At 41.1% G+C, this 20,595-nt stretch overlaps 1 protein-coding gene across 2 annotated transcripts in view; it reads right to left on the minus strand.

Annotated features, from left to right (window-relative positions):
* Nucleotides 1-20,595, minus strand: part of AFF3 (AF4/FMR2 family member 3) — a 318,584-nt gene that overhangs the window by 18,779 nt on the left and 279,210 nt on the right. For both annotated transcript variants that reach the window (XM_048325652.1, XM_048325642.1), the window contains exons 11-14: nucleotides 18,058-19,089; nucleotides 16,683-16,807; nucleotides 12,973-13,174; nucleotides 10,311-10,438 (exon numbers count right to left, since the gene is read on the minus strand). In XM_048325652.1, coding sequence (XP_048181609.1) covers nucleotides 10,311-10,438; nucleotides 12,973-13,174; nucleotides 16,683-16,807; nucleotides 18,058-19,089 — 1,487 coding nt within the window. The remainder of the gene's footprint in view (nucleotides 1-10,310; nucleotides 10,439-12,972; nucleotides 13,175-16,682; nucleotides 16,808-18,057; nucleotides 19,090-20,595) is intronic.

The following is a 20,595-nucleotide window of genomic DNA, read 5'->3' on the forward strand; positions in this document are numbered from 1 at the left end:
ATTCTTCCTGTCTCATAGATGTGGGAGGTGACCTTCTTCTTTCTCTACTCAGCTAAAATATGTCCTGGTTCTTCTCAGCTTATACTGTGGTTACTACATCCTTGTCTCTCTCAGAGAGGGAAGTTTTGACTTGCAAAATAGTTTTCTTAGGATTGGTTAGAGTGTAATTCCTTTGTCCTCATCTCAAGAAAACGAGATATTCCTGAGTTGTTGGAGTATGAGTTCTCATGTTTTTACTATTCATGCTTTTAAGAGCTTGGTGTTGTAAATGATATGTTACTATTGCCACTCAGCAATCTGTTGTATGTTAACTCCAAAAGGCAGCTCAGCTCCACTCACTCACTCACTCACTCACTCACTTCCCTCCCATGGGATGGGGGAGAGAATCAGGAGACTAAAAGCACAGAAGAGTAAAAGTAAGAAAACTTGCACATCAGGATAAAGACAGATTAATACATAAAGCAAAGCAGAACAAGGAATTCATCCACTGCTTCCCATGGGCAGGCAGGTGTTTAGCCATCTCATGGAAGGCAAGGTTTCAACATGATTAACAGTGACTTGGGCAGACAAATGCCATCACTCCAAACATTCACCCCTTCCTTCCTTCCTCCTCCTTCTCTCACCTTTATATGCTGAGCATGACACCACACGGTGCGGTCAGCAGGGGTCAGCTGTCCCAGCTGTGTTCCCTCCCAACTCCTTGGGCAACCCCAGCCTCCCTGCTGGAGGTGTGGGGTGAGAGGCAGAAAAGACCTTAAGGCTGCATGAGTGCTGCTCAGCAATAACTAAAGCATCCCTGTATTATCAACACTGTCATGGATCCAAATCACAGCACTATAGGAGCTACTATGAAGAAAATTAACACTATCCCAGCCCAAAAAATTCGTATTTCTAACTAATTTTTTTCTTGAAATTGAGATTTCTCAGCACACATATTTAACAAAATGTTTTGTGTCAGTCAGAGAAGATGCAGATCTAAAAAGTGAAGAGGAATGGATGAGTAAAACATTTGTGCTGGTAGCAGTAAGAGCATGCTCAGATCCATAACTGAGGAAAGTGGGAGCATGGGGGAACCTCCCGACAGAAGAGGGCAGCCATATAACTTCCTTAAGAACATAAGGTTATTTGAACAGTGTATTTACTTAGTCGGTTTCTTTCTACTTATGTGCACACAGTTTTAAGGACGTTTAATTGCATCAGAGAAGGTTAGTCAGCCTTATTTTGAAGAGAAGAACTTAAATATAGCTAGATAGAAATGAAATGCAAAGTCTGGCTAATTTAGAATGATTTCTGTCCTAAAACGTTGTTGATATGAAAAACAGTTCCTCTGTTCCAACTTTCTTTAAAATATTATTCTCCCGCAGAGTGAAATTTCACCCCAGCTTACTCTACCTGTTAGGTCAGAAAGGGGACTAGACAGGTTTGTGCCCCAGAATCTCATAACCTACTGCCAATGCAAATACTTCCTATGCCCCAGAAGATGTTCTTAATAAGAAGAACCATCTGAAACTGTTCTTGGTTAATTACAAAATATTACACATTGAAACAGTGTTAGCTTGATGCAGAAAAACAGCTATATTTTCAGAAACACTGAAACAATTCTTAAAAAAGTGTTAAGTTCTATCTCTCTTTGTCTTGTGCAATGACCTAGGGAAGATGGTTTACTATGAAATATCAAAAAGCAAAGCCAAGTAGAAAAATCAACAAACCAAGTCTCATCTCTCTGAAATGATGAAAGTGATGAACTTTTACATGAGCCTGTCAAACTCAGGTCGTTAAAATACATCCTCTGCAACATTCCCTCCTATGTATCACCCAGCACTCTATGTCTAATTTCCCTGTCTGAAGCATGGTAAGAGGCTGTAAAAACAAAGTGAGATAACTGAATGTAATTATGGTTGACTTATTTATGTGTTAATTGTAAAATGGTTTTCAACTTGCAGCAGGATTTATCCCTGCATGAGACATGAACATTCCTGAACCAGGAAGACTTGCATTGAGGGCCCTGCTATGGGATGGTTAAGCATAACACAGAAACTGAAGTCATTGGTTTGTACTAAGCTGCTTGCAAAATCTAATATAAAAAAAGAAGCTATTAAAATGCCATTTTAAACCAAAGCATAAATATATTCTCCATGTGAATGTTTAGGTATTTCCATTCGAAAAATAGAAGATTGATTTAAAGATCAGGGCATGCCTAACAGAAATTAAGATGGATTGAGATAAAATGGATAGAGTATCATTTTTATTAGCTTCTTAAACAGAACTTGCTCAGTAGTGTTAATAAACATGCCAAGTCAAATTCTGATGTCTTTATGCCACCTATGAAATACTATTCTTCAATTTATCGCTACATGTTAATGACCTTTCTATTCTGATAACTAATGTGCATGTTAGGTGCAAATGGGAAGCTGAAATGTCCAATAGATTCAATGTATGTTTTTGTATCACTTTAGTAACAAAAAAGGGTGCTTAGATTTAATTATTTTCTGGATTTCTTTAAATGAGAATTAAAGGTTTAATATTCAGTTTTGTTTAGGTTCTCACTGCACATGAACATAATCTGTCTTTTAAAAGTCAGTATACTAGTTTAAATTATTATGTTGTGAAGTAAAAAAATAAGAAAAACACGCTCTTTTTTGGGTTCCTTGAAGAGGTTGCCTGAGCTCATGGACATACGCAGACACAAAAGAAAACTGATGCATAAATTAATTATTCTGGAGAGGTCCTTTGCATGCTGCACATTTTATATCTATGAATTTTGTTAGTCATATTCTGATTTTACAGACTCTGAAGTTACAGTGACCAAGAACCCATCTCTGCTATAAACGTGAAGGTCCATGCAAACCTCCTCTGCAGCTCGGCCTATTTAGTTACAATAATAGTAATATTTAGTTACAATAATAGTTACTGGTGATAATATCAGACTGGAGATTTTACAGGTAATCTCACTGGATGCTAATTTCAGATACCATATGTTATTGATGAGAGGCATCTTGAGGAGAAGCAAACGTGTTTTCCCACTGATGAAATTCAGAAAGATCTGTGGGTAAAACCCTTTCCAGGTCTTTGGTCTCAGCTTTGCAATCCCCCTGCAGATTCCATCCTTGCCACAGCCAGAGAACCAAGAGAATAAAAAAAATTCTACAGGATTAAAATGGTACCAGGCTACTGGATGAACTGGAGTGCCTGTGAGCAGCAGAAGCAGAACTGGAGACTCTTTATATTTACTGGTCATGAATGTAAACTGAAGTCACAAGGAAACTTACTCAGTGACTTCTGGTTTTCAGAAAACTGGGTCAGATTCTCCTCTTAAATTAGTTACAACTGTATGCATCTATTGGCATCAGCACTGTCACTCCAGACTTACAAACAGAATTCAGACCTCTTGTTGAACAAAAAAATTAAAAAGAAGTCTGACTTCAAATTAACAGGTAGAAATAAGTGTTTTATCTCTATTAACCGCACAAGAAAGTCTTTTGTTTCTGAATATCTGATTGTTGGTACTTTTAGAAATATAGTCCTCTTCAACAAAGCCAAAAAGAAGTTCTAATACACTGCTCTAATGCATCTCATATATCTCTCTGAATGGCAAGAGAAAGAGCGTAAAGCATTAGCGCCAACTAAGTCAGGCCACTGGTGAATTCTCCCTGGGATCAAGTGTCATTATGTGAAACTGGCTGCTCTTGAGGAGAATTTACCCTACTCTGTTGATTGGAGAAAGCAATCAAGTACTGCTGGAACCATTTCAACACATTCTCAGTCAACACTAGGCAGTCACCTAGGTACTGCAACAGAATCCAGCCTTTTACAGAACAACCCCCCCATGGCTAGATCTGATAGTACAAACAAGGCCAGGCTTCCTTTTCAGCAGTGGCATTCAAACCATTTATGACTTTGACAAGGGCAGCCTCAGTAGCATGGCTGTGGCTGAATCCAGGATGAAATTTATCAAACAATCCTCCACTGTCCAGAATTTCCCTCACTCGCCTTGGCACCACTTTCCCTGGGAGCTTGTCGAAAACCAGCAGGAAGGACAGCATTTCCATTGCTTGTTATGTTGTGCGGGATCCCAGCGTGAGGTGGGATGGCTGCAGGCATTGTAATTACTCCTCTGCCAGAAGCAGCCTTTCAGAATTTCCAGGCTGTTGAGCTCCTCAGAGTGGTGTTACCACTACCTAGGTGAATGCCTGCATCTGTATGTTTCTCTCATCCTATTTAGCTCTATGCCATCACAGTGCATCTCTGCCACCTTTGTCTTCTGCTGCCTCCTCTGAATTTAATTTACTCCAGCTTAGCAGATAATTGCAAAAATGTAAACTCATGCAATAAAAAAAAGGGAAGAGAATCAAACAAAGTGAATCAATAAAAGCCTTACTTTGTACAGTAATTTATCAGCATCTACTGCAAAATAATCTCCTTGGAACTCAGAGCAACCACTGGTATTTACCAAGTATGGTGTAGCTTAGACTCCAATATACAATTTTAATTATGCTGCATTCAAACCCACATTTTTCATCTAATTTTTATATTTTATATGAACTAAATACTCAACTATAGCATTTTCTGCTTCATTTACATAATCTACCACTTGTACATTATTTCTTACTGTTGTATGGTGCTTTATGAGGATACATTAAAAAAACCTAATAAAAGTTCAATTAAACATCATAAATGTAGCCAAGTGCATATTTTAATACCCTTCAGAGATAATACTGCAGAAGTGTTGTAAAAAAACAAGCTAGTGCTTCCTCAGTGTACAACAACCGCATGTAGTAAAAGCAGCTTAAATCGTAATTCTAAATATAGGACCAATTTCACAACTTCAGTAATCTAAACCCTAAAAAAAAATGATTGTGTTGGAAAGGAGTAGAACAGCAAAATGAGCAACTTTAAAATATGATCAGAGATAGGGGCAAATCAAAAGAAATTGGCTAGCCAGGGTAAGCCCATGACCAGTTTTGAAGCTGTGCCAGTATGCCCTGAACTTTCAGTCCAGGAGGAGAAGAAAATCCTGTAAGAGCAGGAAAACCATGTAACGTGAAAGGCACGTGTACCCAGCCTATTTGCTGTCTCATAGCAGGACGTGTCAGGAGCTTGTCTGACATGCTGGGTCATAGGTAAGGGTGTTCATCTTTGAGGTGAATGATAGAGCTGAGAGGGTGTTACTATACAAAATAGTGTTCTCTCCTGACGGATCTTAGCCTCCTGCCCATTCCACAACTTAAAATAAATGCTGTTTTATGGGACATGGTGCTGCTGTGTCTGAGGCAAGGCACACAGGCTGGGGTAGAGCCCATGGCACTGCACAAAGTGGGTACCCAGCTCTGTGGAAGTTTCATGCTCACCCTGGCAGATCCAGCAGGCCTGCAAGTCCAGCAGAGGAGCATGCAAGTGGAGAAGGCCAGGAGATTAATAGCGAGCCATTTAAATGACAGTACTATAGGCATTTCAGAAAGATAGGAACAAAGGATCTGATTGGAGTTGGGCCAAATGTGAGAAAAATTTACCCAATCACACAACTACACAACTACTATCTTGTTGGGTTTAGTATAACAAAGTCAATAGCTTAGATAAGATGAATAGATGAATAGTACAGATATCTAGAGAGGGAGTTACTGTTGCAAAAATAGCAGACAAAATTAAAGCCAGGTATCTAATTTAAATGAAATGCAGGAGATAAAAATAAGTGGGGACTCCTCTTTTGGCAAAAATGCAAAATCCCTCTGACTAACCATATCAGTATAGGGAAATACAAAAGACCATGAGAAAGAGTCAAAAACTACCACAGATTCCTGTGTATGACCCAGATTCATTACTTAAAGATATCCACGTGAAATCAATATCTAGACTAAAAGACACAGGAGCAAAGTGTACAAGTGAAGAGAGAGGAATGAAGTAAGTAGTCACAATAGGGACGTGAGTTCCTGTTTTAAAAGCAGAGGGAGAAAACACTGTGTGCTTGCAGATAAACAACAGTTTTGTCTATTTCAATGTATGTTAAATAGTTCTGAATAAAGCTGATTTCAGTCAAAGATGGAGTGAAAGCCTTTATAATCAAACCTACAGACACAGGATGGGACCACAGCAGTCCAGATCTATTTTGTTTTAAAATGCCATGGAACGGCACCTTGAATTCTCAAGAAGCATCCAAAAAGCAAAGGCAGAAAGACCTTTCTGGGAGAGGGTCTACCTGGCAGCCAGCTCTGATGTTTCTAGCTCTGATGAGGGAGTAGACAAGGTGTGCGTGATACTGTTGGGTGACAGTACCTGCGAAGCCTGAGTCAGTGAATGGGGTACCTACTCTGAAAGAGGCAGGGGATCCTGAAACAAAGATTCTAATGTTATTTTCTCATGGTCAGCATACATGTGAGAAAATTCAGTGCCATGAGTAAGAAGGGAAGAAGAGGAACACTGGGGATGGTCAGATGAAGTTTTGAAATCCCCTAAAGCCAAGAAGCTGCGAGCAGTCCAAAGTAAGCATATGAATTTGTAAGGAACTTGGTGTAGTAGGTGTTGGTCTGACTAGTTATTTTCTAGACTACTGATGAGAAGAAAGAGGAGCCACTCTGTTCCTTAACTGTGCTCCTCAGGATATGTTCAACACTACAAAAGTACCTCTTAATACTCCAGGAATCCTTGAGGCATTTCGAACAATTCAAGTAAGATCACTTCCAGATACATGAGTCACAACCCAAGAGCACCTTTTCCTTTCCACTCTGAGAAGGAATAACAAGGAAGAGAAGACTGAAAATGAGACCCTTGGGGTTCAAGTCAAAACAAAGAGAGGTGCCAAGAAGTTATTCTCATAAGCTCTATGTGTAACACCTTTACAGGTGAGTATTTTCTGGGTATATGGTTTACTGTTTGACAAACAAACACGGGAATTCTATCTCACCGCAGGATATATCCCTTGGACAATGTAAAGCTGATGGGTGTCTGCAGCACCTAAATCTATAAAGGTGAAAGAGACATTCAACACAATATGAACTTAAAAAAGAATGCTGTAGAAGATGTATTATCTTGCTCCTATAAGGCAAGAAAAAAAGAAAAATAAATGGAAGTGAAGAAAAATGACACCCCAAGTTTGAAATTATAACTCAAAATGCAAGTAAGAAAATAATCCTGAGGAACATGTTCTGATTTAGCTATAAAGAAAGCTGGGTATGCTCTACTATTTTTTTTATACCACATATGCAGTGTTTTGAGAAGGGTGCCCTTGGGCACCCATAGGATGTCTATACCTAGCACTTTAAGGACAACAGACTTTGTTCCTAAATGCAGTTATTGGGAATTCTGTTATTCAGTGAAATTACAGAATGACTCTATACGGCTTGAAGCATTATTATGTACCCTTGTTTGTGGAGCCAGAAATTGCCAAAAATTCAGGAAATCTTACTAAAAATTACTACTGGAAACAGCACTGATGTCACTGACATGTGACATGCTGAGTACCTCCAAGTATATCTAGATTCATCAGCAAACAATGGCAAACCAGGGGAAGTAGAATTTTGCCTGTCTTTTGAAGACTGTTAGCTATATTTACTGTTATACTGCAGTGTATGTGTATACAGCACTCTGCCAAGCAAGATATACTTTTTACTGACCTACTTGTGTTCCAATTTATTGCTAGTGACAGCTGTTGTCAATGATCAGGAGAAAATAAATTGAGAATAAAGTAAAGAGACACTGACTGGTCAAAAAAATTAGTTGTTGTTTTAAATCAAATATAAGGGATTTAGTCTCTTAAAAACTTTAGAGTCTGATTAAAATTAAGACTTTAAAGCCATGGCTGGATTACAGTAATTCAGAACTTCATGGATTATGAGATGAAATACTTCACAGGCATCGTTTAGGACAAACGCTGCCATTAGGATTACTACATCATTTAGACCCACCGTATTGCATTTCTTCAAATCCTCTGCTGTGGTGCTATACAAATCTGAAAGGCACTGGCTGCCATGTTTAATTTGATCTTTCTAACATGTGAGTCAAATTTGTTGACATTTAACATTTGCAGCCAGTCTAATCTGCTACAATTCAGTGACTCCTCTGCACAGGAATTTCAGAATGAAGATCCAGTGAAGCTGGTATTCTGGTGGTGTATCCCAGCTACAAGCTGTGTACGGCAACTGCAGTACTTGACAACCTCCCTCCTCTAGTTAGCACAACAGGCAGTTAACTGTTTCTGGTTTTTAAGGTCAAACTAAGACATATTTGATTCTATGTTTTATCTTTTTTGGCTTTTTAGACTTTTTTTAGTGGTCTACAAGTTGCTTGGGGATATTCTACACAAAAGGCACTACACATGAACAATTTAATTGTATCATTCTCTGAAAAGCTGAAACAGTTTTATTGGAGATGCCTGCCAGAGAAATCACTTGTATCACTAATGGAGAAAGCTAGTAATAAAAGCCTCTCAGATGATAAAGATGGTGACCAAAGCAGATGACTATATCCTAGGGGGAAAGCGAAACAAACCAGTCCCCTTTTTTTTGTCAGCAGCTTGAGGGAAAATCAGATGAAGATAACAATAGTTCTGTTGTAACTGTTTCCGACTATGTTTTTTTCTAATCCAGAGATGAGCACATCCTACAATTTTGACTTTTATCAGACACTCTGACACCTTTCTGCCTTGTATGTACATGTTTAAACTGCAGAAAAATTGAGCAGTTGCAAGTAAATTACAGATGATAGAGCATTTTAAGAGATATGAAGAGTTAGTTAGTATTTCTAAAAAGTTTCATGTTTCCTCAATGGATATTGTTGAATAAGTGTACCAGGAGAGTTAAAAACATGGAGGGAAGTGGAGAAAGAGGGAGAATAAGGATACATACACAGGGGAGAGCTTTCTCCAAAAGAGGCGGAAAAACTGATTACATTTATTCAGCTTACAACTGCTTATGACTGCCATGAATATATACAAAAATTAATCTCACCAGTCCTCTTTTCTTGACATACAAACCAGTTACATCCTTTTTAAGTCCACAGGAATTATTTACATCTTATAGTAGCAAACGTGGTTCCTCTTTATGAGAGGCTGCTGTCTCTCTGGTTAACCTTGAGACCAGAGAGTGTGAACAAGCATAACAACAACAGCAGTAATAATAATAATAATAAAAATATTTAAAATCCAATTCTAGTAGAAAGCAGTTCCTAAGGAAACCAGGTTGTTTGTTATCCCAGGGTTTCCTTTGGTAAAAAGGAGTTTGAGATGTCATGGGTCAAAGTCTGGGAATATGAAAAATACGTCAAGGTCACACAGCTCAGAGCTTCATGCAGTTTGAGACATACCTTGAACAGAACCTCTTCTATATTCTCCAGGAGCAAACACCAGTATTTGCAGGCCATAACATTACCAGTCAAAAAGAATCTAGATTTTCTAGACACTAGAATTTCAACCTTCAGTTTCACCATTACACCTTATCTAAATAATACTATGTCCTAAATGACCTTGGGAACAAACCAACTATTTTAATTTACCAAAAATAAAGACAGTTACAAGCTTAAATTATTTTAAGAGGAGGAGAGCGAAGGATGTGTGAAGAATGCAGTGGAAGTGGCGAGGGCCAGGTATCTCTCCAGATGCTCACGCTCACCATTGCTGCTTCCTGCTCCTCTGCCTTTGTGATACCTTTAGCTGAGCAGCAGTAGCCATGACAGCAGCAGCTATCAAGGCTCAGGGATGCAGGGATGACTCCAACCTTGGGCTTGCTCTGCCCACCTTGCTTGGGCATTGTGGGACTGGACCCCTGCCAGCTGTGTTCTGCATCCTGGCTCTTGGCTCCCTGTCCTTTAGGGAACAACCAGTCCTCACTGCTCCCTGATGATCAGGGACTTTTGACAAGAGCTTGTAGTGACACAACAAGTGGGAGTGACTCAAAGTGAAAGACGGTGGGTTTAGACTAGATGTTAGGAAGAAATTTTTTATTGTGAGGGTGATGAAGCATGGAAACAGATTGCCCAGAGAAGTTGTGGATGCCCCATACCTGTAAGTGTTTCAGGACAGGCTGAGTGGGGCTTTGAGCAACCCGGTCTAGTGGGTGGCAGCCCTTCCCATGGAGGGGAATTGGCACTCAGTGATCTCCAAGGTACCTTTAAACTCAAACCATTCTATGATTCTATGAATTCTACAATTCTGTGGTTAGAGACTTATGATGAAAAATGAAGGTTTTATATAGTATTTCTCATTCATTTCTCAATGAGTATTACTATAAAACGTCAGGCAATGTCTCAGTCCAATTGGACCAATTATATTTTCCTCTCTTTCAATGCTATTGTTTTCTTATTTTAAAGCCGTAGGTACTCACATATCATCGAAGATAAGCTTTGTTTTTCTGCAGTCCCTGGGTGTGGTGGACAGAGGTGACCAAGGCTCTGTTTGGAACTGTGGCTTATTGCACAGAAGAACGTTTTCTGAATTGATGTGAATTGCTTTCTAGACAACAAACAGTAGATAAGACATTTAGGAATTGGCTATTAACTTCAAAAAAAAAAAGTAACAAAAACCAGAGCGTCTTTACATTGTGTTGAAAATTGGAAGCTAATTTTCCTGCTATTTCAGCAGGGAGTATGTGTAAGTGTCCTGTCACCGATGGACATGAATTCACAGACATTGCTCAGAGCACTTTGTAAAGGGTTTGAGTTCAATATGATATACACCAGAAACTGAGCTAAACTATTAGTAACTATCAAAATACTCTGAAACACAGTAAGTGAAATAATTAAAGAATAGATGTGTTGTCATTTAGAAGATTAAGTTAAACCTCTTGCCTTCAGCTTCCAACCTAGCATTGTACCTTGCTTAGGAGAGCATGGCTCACGTTTGACTTGTTTCACACTACACTGGTGATGTGCCTGTGGTTGAATTTGTAGTCCAGATTTCTTTGTGCTCTGGACCCCTGGTAAGCTTCAAAGATCACTTCTCTGTGCTGCAGTGGAAGCATGTCTTTCGGCAGGGTCTCATGCACTCCCTCAGCTGCAGGCCTGTTCTTGATGTGGTCTCCTGAGGACCTTTGGCCCACCAAGTGACCTGCTGTGGGGGCTACTGTGCACTGGTATAGTGCAAAACAGAGGGCCCCAGGTTGTTTTTGCTTGATAACCACTGCCAAAAAATGCTGTTCATCATCAGGTGACAGGCAGAAAGGCACCAGGGACATGGGGAAAAAAGCCCAAATGGATAAAAGTGCATCGTGGGCAAGCTTTGCTTGCAGTTTTTCACAGAAATTTGAAGGACCACTTGGGCCTGCCAGTTAGGTGCCAGCTGGGAAGATGGGATAAAACAAAGCTAAGTTTAACATTCATAGTTCATGAGCTCTCATCTTCTATATGGCACATCCAGATCAGCTCATCAGGCTAAAGTTTTCAGATGAATAACCAGATACATAAGAATTTTATTGCAAAGGTTGTTAAATGTTGACCAAATGGTGCATTGCTAGGCTATGCAGAAAATCTCAGTGAAATGCATTTGCTAAGGGTGTGGATCATAAAGCAATCATCTTTTACTTTTGATTTCCAGCACGTTTGCCTGTGAAGGAATTTAAATTATTTTCAAGATATCCAGTGAAGAATCATAATTATAATTCTGAATGGGTTATAAACTTCCAAATTTATGTTTTAGAAGTTAAAATGTTTAGAACTTTACATTTAATTAATGAAAAAATAAATGAATAGCTATAATATGTTAAAGGCCTTTTTACTGGAATATTTTATGTAATTTTTTTTTCAATTTACCAAAAGCATCTGTGAAATATTCTTAAAAAACACAAATTATGGTAACTTGTTTTTGAAAATGTATCCAAAATTAAGATTATATTTACTATTTCCTCCTCCACTCTCAAAAAAAAAATCTATTTAAGTATGAACATATATATTTCACAGATAGAGGGAGGCCACTTATCCCCACAGCAAAAGTTGCTGGAAGAGGCCACTGCTACATTTCAGGTTGCTTGTTTTCCAAGAAGGTGCTTAGGCACCAATACTTAGGCTTTGGGAGCCTCTTGTATATCGAATAACAAACACAGCAAATAGATACAGAATAAAAACCATGAATAGCTTTTGTAGCAAAGAGAGGAGCATGGGCAGCAGAGTGCCTTAACAGCTTCTCTAGAAGCTACAGCAGTGGGCATCAAGATGATGGTATCCAAATTGCTTCTTTTAGGCATTTCACACAAAGCAGAACAGTGTCATAGGGAGGAGGTGACAGTATTCTGCCCTTGATCATCCACTCTCAGTATCCTGTAGGCTGGAGGGTAGGGTATGATTTTGAAAGATGAGATGAGAGACGGAAATTTCCTCAATCAAAAGAGCTAACAGGCTCTTTACTCCAGCATTCTAATCACAGAACTCATGCATAAATGGGGGCAGCATCTCCTCCTCTGTCTCCTGTGCTCTGAAGGCAGAGGCCACAATGCAGTGTTGTAGTACAGCCTTATCTGGCTGTACTAGAGTGCTCTGGGCACAATTAGTGTGAGCAAGACTCTCTGATAAGGATATGAATACCTGGGCTTTGATGGAACTGAGTTGTGAGGCTGGTGTTAACCTGTTCACTGGTATAAGTAGAATCTGAGGAAGTTTGTTCTAAGAAAGGTAGAAGAACTTGTTTGTAGGCACACACATGGTTAGGCAGTGGCTGAGTAAGCCCTTATACAGTAGGGGCCTTATGCACCATGAATGTAGGGGGCTTGCATCATGCCCAAGCAATGCTCTGGAGGACTAAAGGCATTTGTTTTGGGCCATTAGCTTTTACCTTTTGCTTATGTAGCCTTTGTTACTTGCCTGTCTTACAGCCTGACCTCTTTGCTTTCTTCTATGCCTTGCTAAACTCCAAACCAGAAAAGCTGAACTTAGAAAATAACATTAACTATTACAACTTTTTTTTTGCATAGCATTCTGCAAAACTATCACAGACTGCAATACAAAATGGAAAATATACTGCTAAGCTTTACATTGTGAACAACAGCATACACTTACATTGAAATCTCCGGGATGTAGCTGTGACTGGATTTCACCCTTATGTTTTTTGCTGGAGGAGATGGAAGGTAATAGACTGCTGCCATTAGGTCTGCTGGAGGAAGTTAAATCATCGTTGGAATATTTGTGTTTTGATGCATCAGAGAGGGGAGAGACGGGTGACCGAAGCATTTTCTCATTTTTATTTATTGGTATTGCCAAGCTGGAAATGGAAATTACAGTAATGGAGTGTCACAAAGCTGGCTTTGAGAAAGGTAAATGTTTTATATATTACCAAAACTTTGAATTTAAAACCTGCTGGCAGGATAAAGTCTATTGGTATCTGGAAAAGAGCTTACAGTATGGGGACCAGGAGTTCATTTACAAATTTGTATCGTGTTTCTTCTCTTTCCCTTCAAGGCAAATTGTCATTCTGAAGTTAATATAAAGTCTGTATCAGAGTACTTGAAAAAAAATACAGAGATAAATGGCTACTTGCTCACCATTCTTAAGGGATAGCTGGAGATGAAGATTAGGCTCTGAAATGTAAGTTCAGGTTATGGAGCCTTATTTCACCATTACAGGTGACAATTTATAAGCTGTGGCAATAAAACCATATGTGAACTAAAACAGGAAATGTATTTAAAGATGACTGGCTTGTCTTTGTGCTCAATGCCCAGCCTTTGGTAGCAGTGTTTATACTAATCTAATACAGACTTTGAAGACAAAGAAAGATAGGCTGATAATGCAGACAAAAGGAAACATATGCAAACAGTAGACACAGAGAAATGTGAGCTGCTCTGTCTTCTAAAGCAGAAAGCTGTAACACAGACAGTATTTTCAGCTTTCATTTATTTGGGAGAGATTTTGGATGAGAAGTCAGACATACCATATAAATATGCCCAGAAATAAACTTCAGATGCACTAATTTGAAGAAAATATTTAGCTGAAAATCTTCAAGCAACACACAAAAAATGCAAGTTTTTATAAGAAGACAGTTGGCATTAAGACTAAAACTGCGATTAAGGTCAGAAAGACAATTTTAACACTATACCTTTCCTTGTCACATTCCCCTTTATTCAGCCTATTACTTTTTATGGACAATTCTCACTTCTTTATAGTTACTGTATCAGACAATATACACTTAATGGAATCGCAAAAAAGAATACAGTAAAAACTATACTTCATTTCTGCACATAATTTCAGGGAACAGAGCTAATTAAATGTGCTCTTATCATACATTTGTCCATTTATCTGGCAAGTCTTTAAAAAGTAGCTGTAAAAGAAGCCATGAATCGTAATTCAGAACGTTTACTGTTTCACACAGCGTGGTACCTTTAAAACACTAGGTCAACTGTTTTGCTTTAATGACCAGTGGTGTTTACAAAAGCAAGACTCAGAGTGCGTAAGATGGACAACCGTGCCCTTCTTCTCACCCTAAGAAAAATAAGATCTTCAGCACTATGTTGAATGTGCAGGCTGATGTTGTCATTTCTTTTCCTCTTTTCAAACATATACCCATTCCTTGGCTACTCATGTTTATACATCACTGTTGAAGCGTAGGCCTAAAGCATCCAAGGGAAGCCACAGCTCTTTGGAAGTATACTCAAGCCTCAAAAGCTTGGCCCTGAGCTTGTGAGGAGTAGCTGAAATTTCTGCTTGTGCTGCACACCTCCTACATGGCCTTTGGACATTGAGTAGGGCCCACCTGAACACACTGTGAGCAGTCAAAGTGCAGCAGCACATCTTATACTGAGAAGCCATGCAGGACAACTTGCAGCAGAGGAGAGTCTCAGAGCTCTCATCCGCTGGGAATGGGTAGACTGTGGATCTGATACAGGTGCAAGAGATCTGGGGTATCTCTGAGCCTACAGCCTTTCTTGTCAAACAGGACCTTACTTAGTCTGCATCTCAGACTGTAATTCCAAAATAGAAAATGCTCATGGCTGAAGGTGGTTTTGCTCCTCTCATTGCTATCAGCCCTCAGCTGAGCTGCCAAAACTGTCTGGGTGGCTTTACTGGGAGATGAATTATACTACTCTGCCAAAAAAACCCCAACAAAATAAAAGAAGAAAAAAACCAGAGAAAAAGAAATAGAAAGATAAAATGCAAAAAGAAAAAGGAAATAAAAAGAGAAGGAGAAAGGAGGAGAAAAAGAAAAAAGGAAAGGAAAAGAGAAAGGAAAAGCAAAAGAAGAAAAAAGAAGATGGAAAATGAAAAGGAAAAAAATAAAGAGTTCTGGTTTCAAACAAGTTTCTTGAGTATATTTACAGGAACCCCTTCAGAGGCATCTATGGTGGTATAACTGGAGGGGGGATGTGCCAGCACGAGCAGATGCTGGTTGCAAGAGGACCAGGAGGTCACGATATCTAGCTACAGCCTCAGTAGCCCTTCCTCAGCTGTGGGAATATCAGCATTTGACATCATGTCCTACACTAGCACAAACCACAGAAACATGTTGGAAGCAGAGCAAACCAGGAAAGAATTAGGAGGCAAATGTACATTTCAGAAATTCTCTGTTTCTCTAATATACAGTTGCAACCGGAAGTACTCAATATAATGTCAAGAAAAACACAAATTACCGTCTTGCTTCCAGGAAGCACAGAATTAACCCTGTGACACAGCAAGCTAAGACAGCCATGCCACTCTCTGAAAATTAATGCAACATAAAACATATGGCACGGCGGTGACAGGAATGGCATGTCTGCATGCAACCACCCACAAGAAAGGAACTGTTCTGGGCATTGTTTTCACTTTATGAAATGTATGTGACATGTCAAGACAAAGAAATTTAATGTGTATTTTTGAATAAACACTATATGTGTAATTTTTTTCTGGGATTTTTTCCAGTATTAATAACAAGAATTGCTCAATCTCATCAAAGATGGGTACAACAGAAAAGCCTAGTACAATAAATACAAATATTTTCTTTGTTTATAGCAGTTTCACCCCAAGAAGTACCCTAATACTACCAGAAAAATAATAATAATAAAAAAAAATACTGATGACCAGCATGTACCAAGCAGCAGGCAGCTGAACTCTTTGAAAAGGAGCGTGTCTAAGTTTGACTGCTGGAAGCCCCCAGAGAAGCTCAAGTATGATTGCTCTGACATTGATAGGGCTCTGTGTGCATAAACCATGCCAGCAAATGCTTAATATTCATCTTTTGTTTCATGCCCTATATCCTTTGAAAATCTCACTTTTTAAAAAGTCTAAGTTCCTTGTCCTAGAACACTTACTAATTACACAGAATGGAATGCTTGTAATCTCAAAAATATTGGATCTCAGCTATATTCTGGAACTGAGTATTGCAGGCATTGTTATGAATATTTTTTTCAATCTTTTCCACAGAACTGATACATACTTCTATTTATATAGTCAAACTTAAAGCTTGAAACTTGTAACACTATATGAAAGGACTATAAGATGGTTGTATATGTGAATTGGTGCCTAAAACACAGTGTTAGGGAATGTCTTGGACAATTGCACTGCCTTGAGCCTCACACTTGAGCTCACAACTTCTTTGTACAATAGGACAAAAATGCACATACGTGAATGTGTCAGGAGCTAATTTGATTATTAAACCAGAAGAACAGAGAATGCAGTGGGTAATTTTTCAACATAAAATGCGATAATTAAAAAATAAATCCTACTAAAGGAAAAAATAACACCTGGCAATGAACTGGAACTAGTTGTATGATTCAGTGGTAACTAAGAAGGAAAAAGCTTACCTATTTTCATTCATATTGCAGTGATTTGCTGTTGTGATGCTTTGGGCAGAGGCAGCTAATCGTGAAGAGCTCTCTCGCTCTACGTGAGTCTTCTTGATGTCTCTGCACTCTTCCTCATTCTCACACTAAGTGAAGAGAAAAGTAATAATTTTTCATGGTTTGGATTAACCACAGATCCAAAAATATTTCAGCAAGTCAGGGGCTGGCATTTTCTGTCATTTTGCTACAAATGATGGTACTTTCTTTGAGTATATATCTAACATGGATCAGAAATGATTGGTCCATGTCTGAAAAAATAAAATCTAAAGAGGCAGCATGTAAAGAAAGGGGTACAATATAAAACTTGGTTTCCACCACTTCCCCACTTGAACCAGGGTTGTCACCTTTCAGATACTAAAAAAAGAAGAACGAAAAAATGAAGAAAAATAAAACAACGTGGAAGACTGCTTTAGATAAATGGTCCTCAAAAATACACAGATCCATCTGCACACATACAGTAGTTTAGAGAGCAACAGATGACTGGATGCACAGCAGAACTGTCCAGAAATTGAACAGAAGGTGATTCCAGTTCAGAATGACTTTTGGGGTCAGATCGGTACAAACAGACCAGAAAGCCTGTTTGGTGGACAGCTTTGGCCATGGAGTGGAGGGGGCTTTCCCCTTGGCACCAGAAAGTGAGTGGGAGAAGTAGGGCAGAAGGGTGGATGTGAGCAGAGGGCTGTGCCCACCCAGCCACTGTGACAGTGCTGCTGAGAAGGGGGCAGCTAATGAGCTATGGTCCTACTCCTACACCTGCAGCCCCAAGGGAAAATGGGGCCACCAGGATGTGAGGGAGCCAGGACCAGTTAGGTCCCAGGTCTCTGCGAATGCATCTCTCACAAAGCCAGGGTTCCCTGCTGGGACTGAAGGGCTTGCCTCTTGTTGACAGTCTGAAGGGAAAAAAGATGCTGCCTCTTCTTTTACCACATACGCAGTGATACTGTGCGGACTACGACAAGACATCAGACAGTTGTTCCTTTGCTGACCTGAGCATCATTTCCAAATGCTCAGGTTTTGAGAGAAGCCACAGGAGAGAAAATTATGCTACTATAAAGGCAGTGCCTTCGCTAAGGCATGCAAAGGCACACGCCACCAGTCAACGCTGTCTCCAAGGGGCTGTGATCCCTCGCGGCCGGGAATTTCATCTCCTCCTGGGATGGCATCTCCCCTGGGGTTTGGCCAGTCCCTACGTGGAAAGCAGGGACAAATCCCAGCTCTGAAACGCCAGCCTGGAGAAGACGCTGCCATCGAGTACAGGATGTGGGCGCAAGCGGTGTTTGCCTCCCACTTGGTGGAGGCTCCCCTACCCCCTCTGATCGGTTCCCCAGCAGCTCACCTTGCGTTTCCTTCTAGATTTCGGTAAACCCTTCTCTGCGGGGGGTTCAGCACTACTAGCCTGCGGGAGGCTGGCCGCCTGGTTTGCTCCGGCGCTCATGGCCAGCGGTTCTTCGGGCAAACGCTCTGGAATCCTGGACAAAAGAGCCAAGTCAATGTTGACCCACAGCGACTTTACCTCATCACTGTCTTTCAGAGGAGACAGGAGCTCATTCCTACCGAAAGGAACCAGGGTGTAAAACTGTTCCTCCAGCTCCTTTGCTATTTCACTACTAGTTCTGGCATTAATAGAGCCAAAGGCACTGCAGCCGCCGTGGGGTTTGCTGGCGGTGCCGGTCCCCGCGTCCTTGGTACCCCGCGGCTCAGGCCCGGCTGCCACTGGCGCCTTGGGCAGCGGGCGCTCCTCCCGCTCCGACTCAGAGCCTGAGTCGGAGGAGGATGACGAGGATGAAGACTCGGTCTCGATGAACTCCTTGGACTTGGGCGCCGTTTTGCTCGGCCCTCGGGCCCGACGCTTCTCACCAGCCGCAGCTGAGCGGGGCTCCCGGCGGTGCCCCGCTCTGCAGCCGCCGCCGGCTGGCCGGGCCCTGGGCGCCTCGCCTGCAGCGCCTTCAGGGAAGCCGTGGCTCCGGGGAGGCTCCTCTGCGCCGGGGCAGGGCGGCCCGTCTCCGGCGGAGTTCCTCTCGGCCCGCCGCGGTGCCTTCTTCCCTGCTGCGCGCCTCGGCGGCCCGCCGTCGGCAGCGAGGGGTGACTTCTGCCGGCTGCCCTTGCTGCCTGGCGCTTTGTTGGCGGTCCTGGGCCGCGGTCCGTCTCCGGCGGCGGCGGCGGCCGTGCGGCTCTCCCCACTGCGGTGCTCGGCCGGGCCCTCAGCCGGGGTCTTCTCTCCTTCCTGCCGCTCTGCCTTCACGCGGCCGTAGTAGGGATGGGCTTCCAGCGCCGGGCCATCGTGGTGGGTTAGGATGGGTGCTTTGTGAGGGGTAACTTTGTTCAGCCACTTGTCCAGCTGCCACTTGTTGGACGAGGGCGGCTCAGGCTGAAAGGGAAACAGACAGCAACGAGCTTAGTGCCGAGGCCCTGCTGCCCCCGCCTCGAGGGTCCCTCAGGGACACCGAAACGCCGCATCCCTCCGGGCACCACAGAGATTTTCCTTCGGTCCAAGAGCCTCCCTAACCTGTGGCAACCCCTTGGCACTGGCCCTGAGTGGCAGGACAGGGCTCATGCCTTTCAAGCGCGGATGTTTTTGGTTTCACAATGGGGTCTGAAGTTGAGAAGAAGGGCTTCTGTGATTGATCATTTCCAAGGGTGATTCACAACAGACTTCTGCCATTGGCTTTACTGGGAAACACTTCCAAATTTCCAAATAGGAAAACAGTGCAATGGCGATAGGAAGGGAGGAAAACAAGGCAGAAGTACAGCTGAGGCTAAGGGAGAATAGCTATCAGGAAAGCTAGGGATGTGTATTTTGTGTCCTATGCCACTGCAGTAAATACAGCAAGCATTTAAAGAGCATACAAAGTGGCACGTGGTGGGGAGTTGGAGGGCTAATCAAGCACTTCATGTAATCTGCCTGGTATTGACATTATAATCCACAAACATTTGTTGTGTGGTAGTGCTGTCAAGGGTTCATTTTGTGAGTATTGTGTGGCTGTTAGTTTTTCTTTTAATTTCTGTCCCAACACTATCAAGTTATAAGAGCACATCTAAAACATAATGATGTTTGGACAGGGAAGAAGTGGGATAATCATGATTTCAAATGTAACCACAGCTCAGACAATGTTATTGCAGAACAACATGTGCCTGTTTTCTAGTGCTTCTTGCAATCAGTAATTTGAATGTAATAAAATGAAGAGGAAAGGCAAAACCCCCCAAAAGATATAAATGATGGAGTAGATGGCTAGTCATAACCTAACCCCACAGAAGCCAAAGCAAAAAAATTCCTGATTTCCTCAGATGGAACCAAAATTTGATTCACTAAGATATTGCATGTGAATAATCAAAAACTGTCATGAGTTGAATATGAAAACCATCAGTGCTCTGGAAGAAAGTTTGCTCAAGAGAGAATATCCACAGTCTCTAACTTAAAAGAGTATCTTACTTCTTATTTAAAGTAGATGCCTGAGGGCAACACAGGTTTCCTGTACAGCCAAGGGCGCCTTCAGAATCACCCAGCGAGGGTTGTATTCACTCTACATGGAGCAAAGGCTCCTAAAATAAGCAAAAAAATTAGACACTGGAATTCATATGATAAAAATATTCCTTCTAGCTGAAGTGCCTAATTTACTCATTACTGAACTAGCCTAAACCTATGGGAAGCTTGCAGGACTGCCTTATGTTTATGTTTTTTAAAGCATGCTCCCTAATATCTTACATGAGGAATTTCTTTCCTGAGCTGTAAATCTTGAAAATGGATGGTCAATATTTCTCTTGGATGAAGCTGTATTTTTACAACCCTTAACTCTTTATCTAAAAATGAACTGCATTTTTTTTATTGCTGTTGAAAATACAGATAGATTTGTTTGGTGCCATTCACTGTGCACAT

This window comes from Corvus hawaiiensis, chromosome 2, assembly GCF_020740725.1.
Source record: "Corvus hawaiiensis isolate bCorHaw1 chromosome 2, bCorHaw1.pri.cur, whole genome shotgun sequence".
NCBI classification, from domain to species: Eukaryota; Metazoa; Chordata; class Aves; order Passeriformes; family Corvidae; genus Corvus; species Corvus hawaiiensis.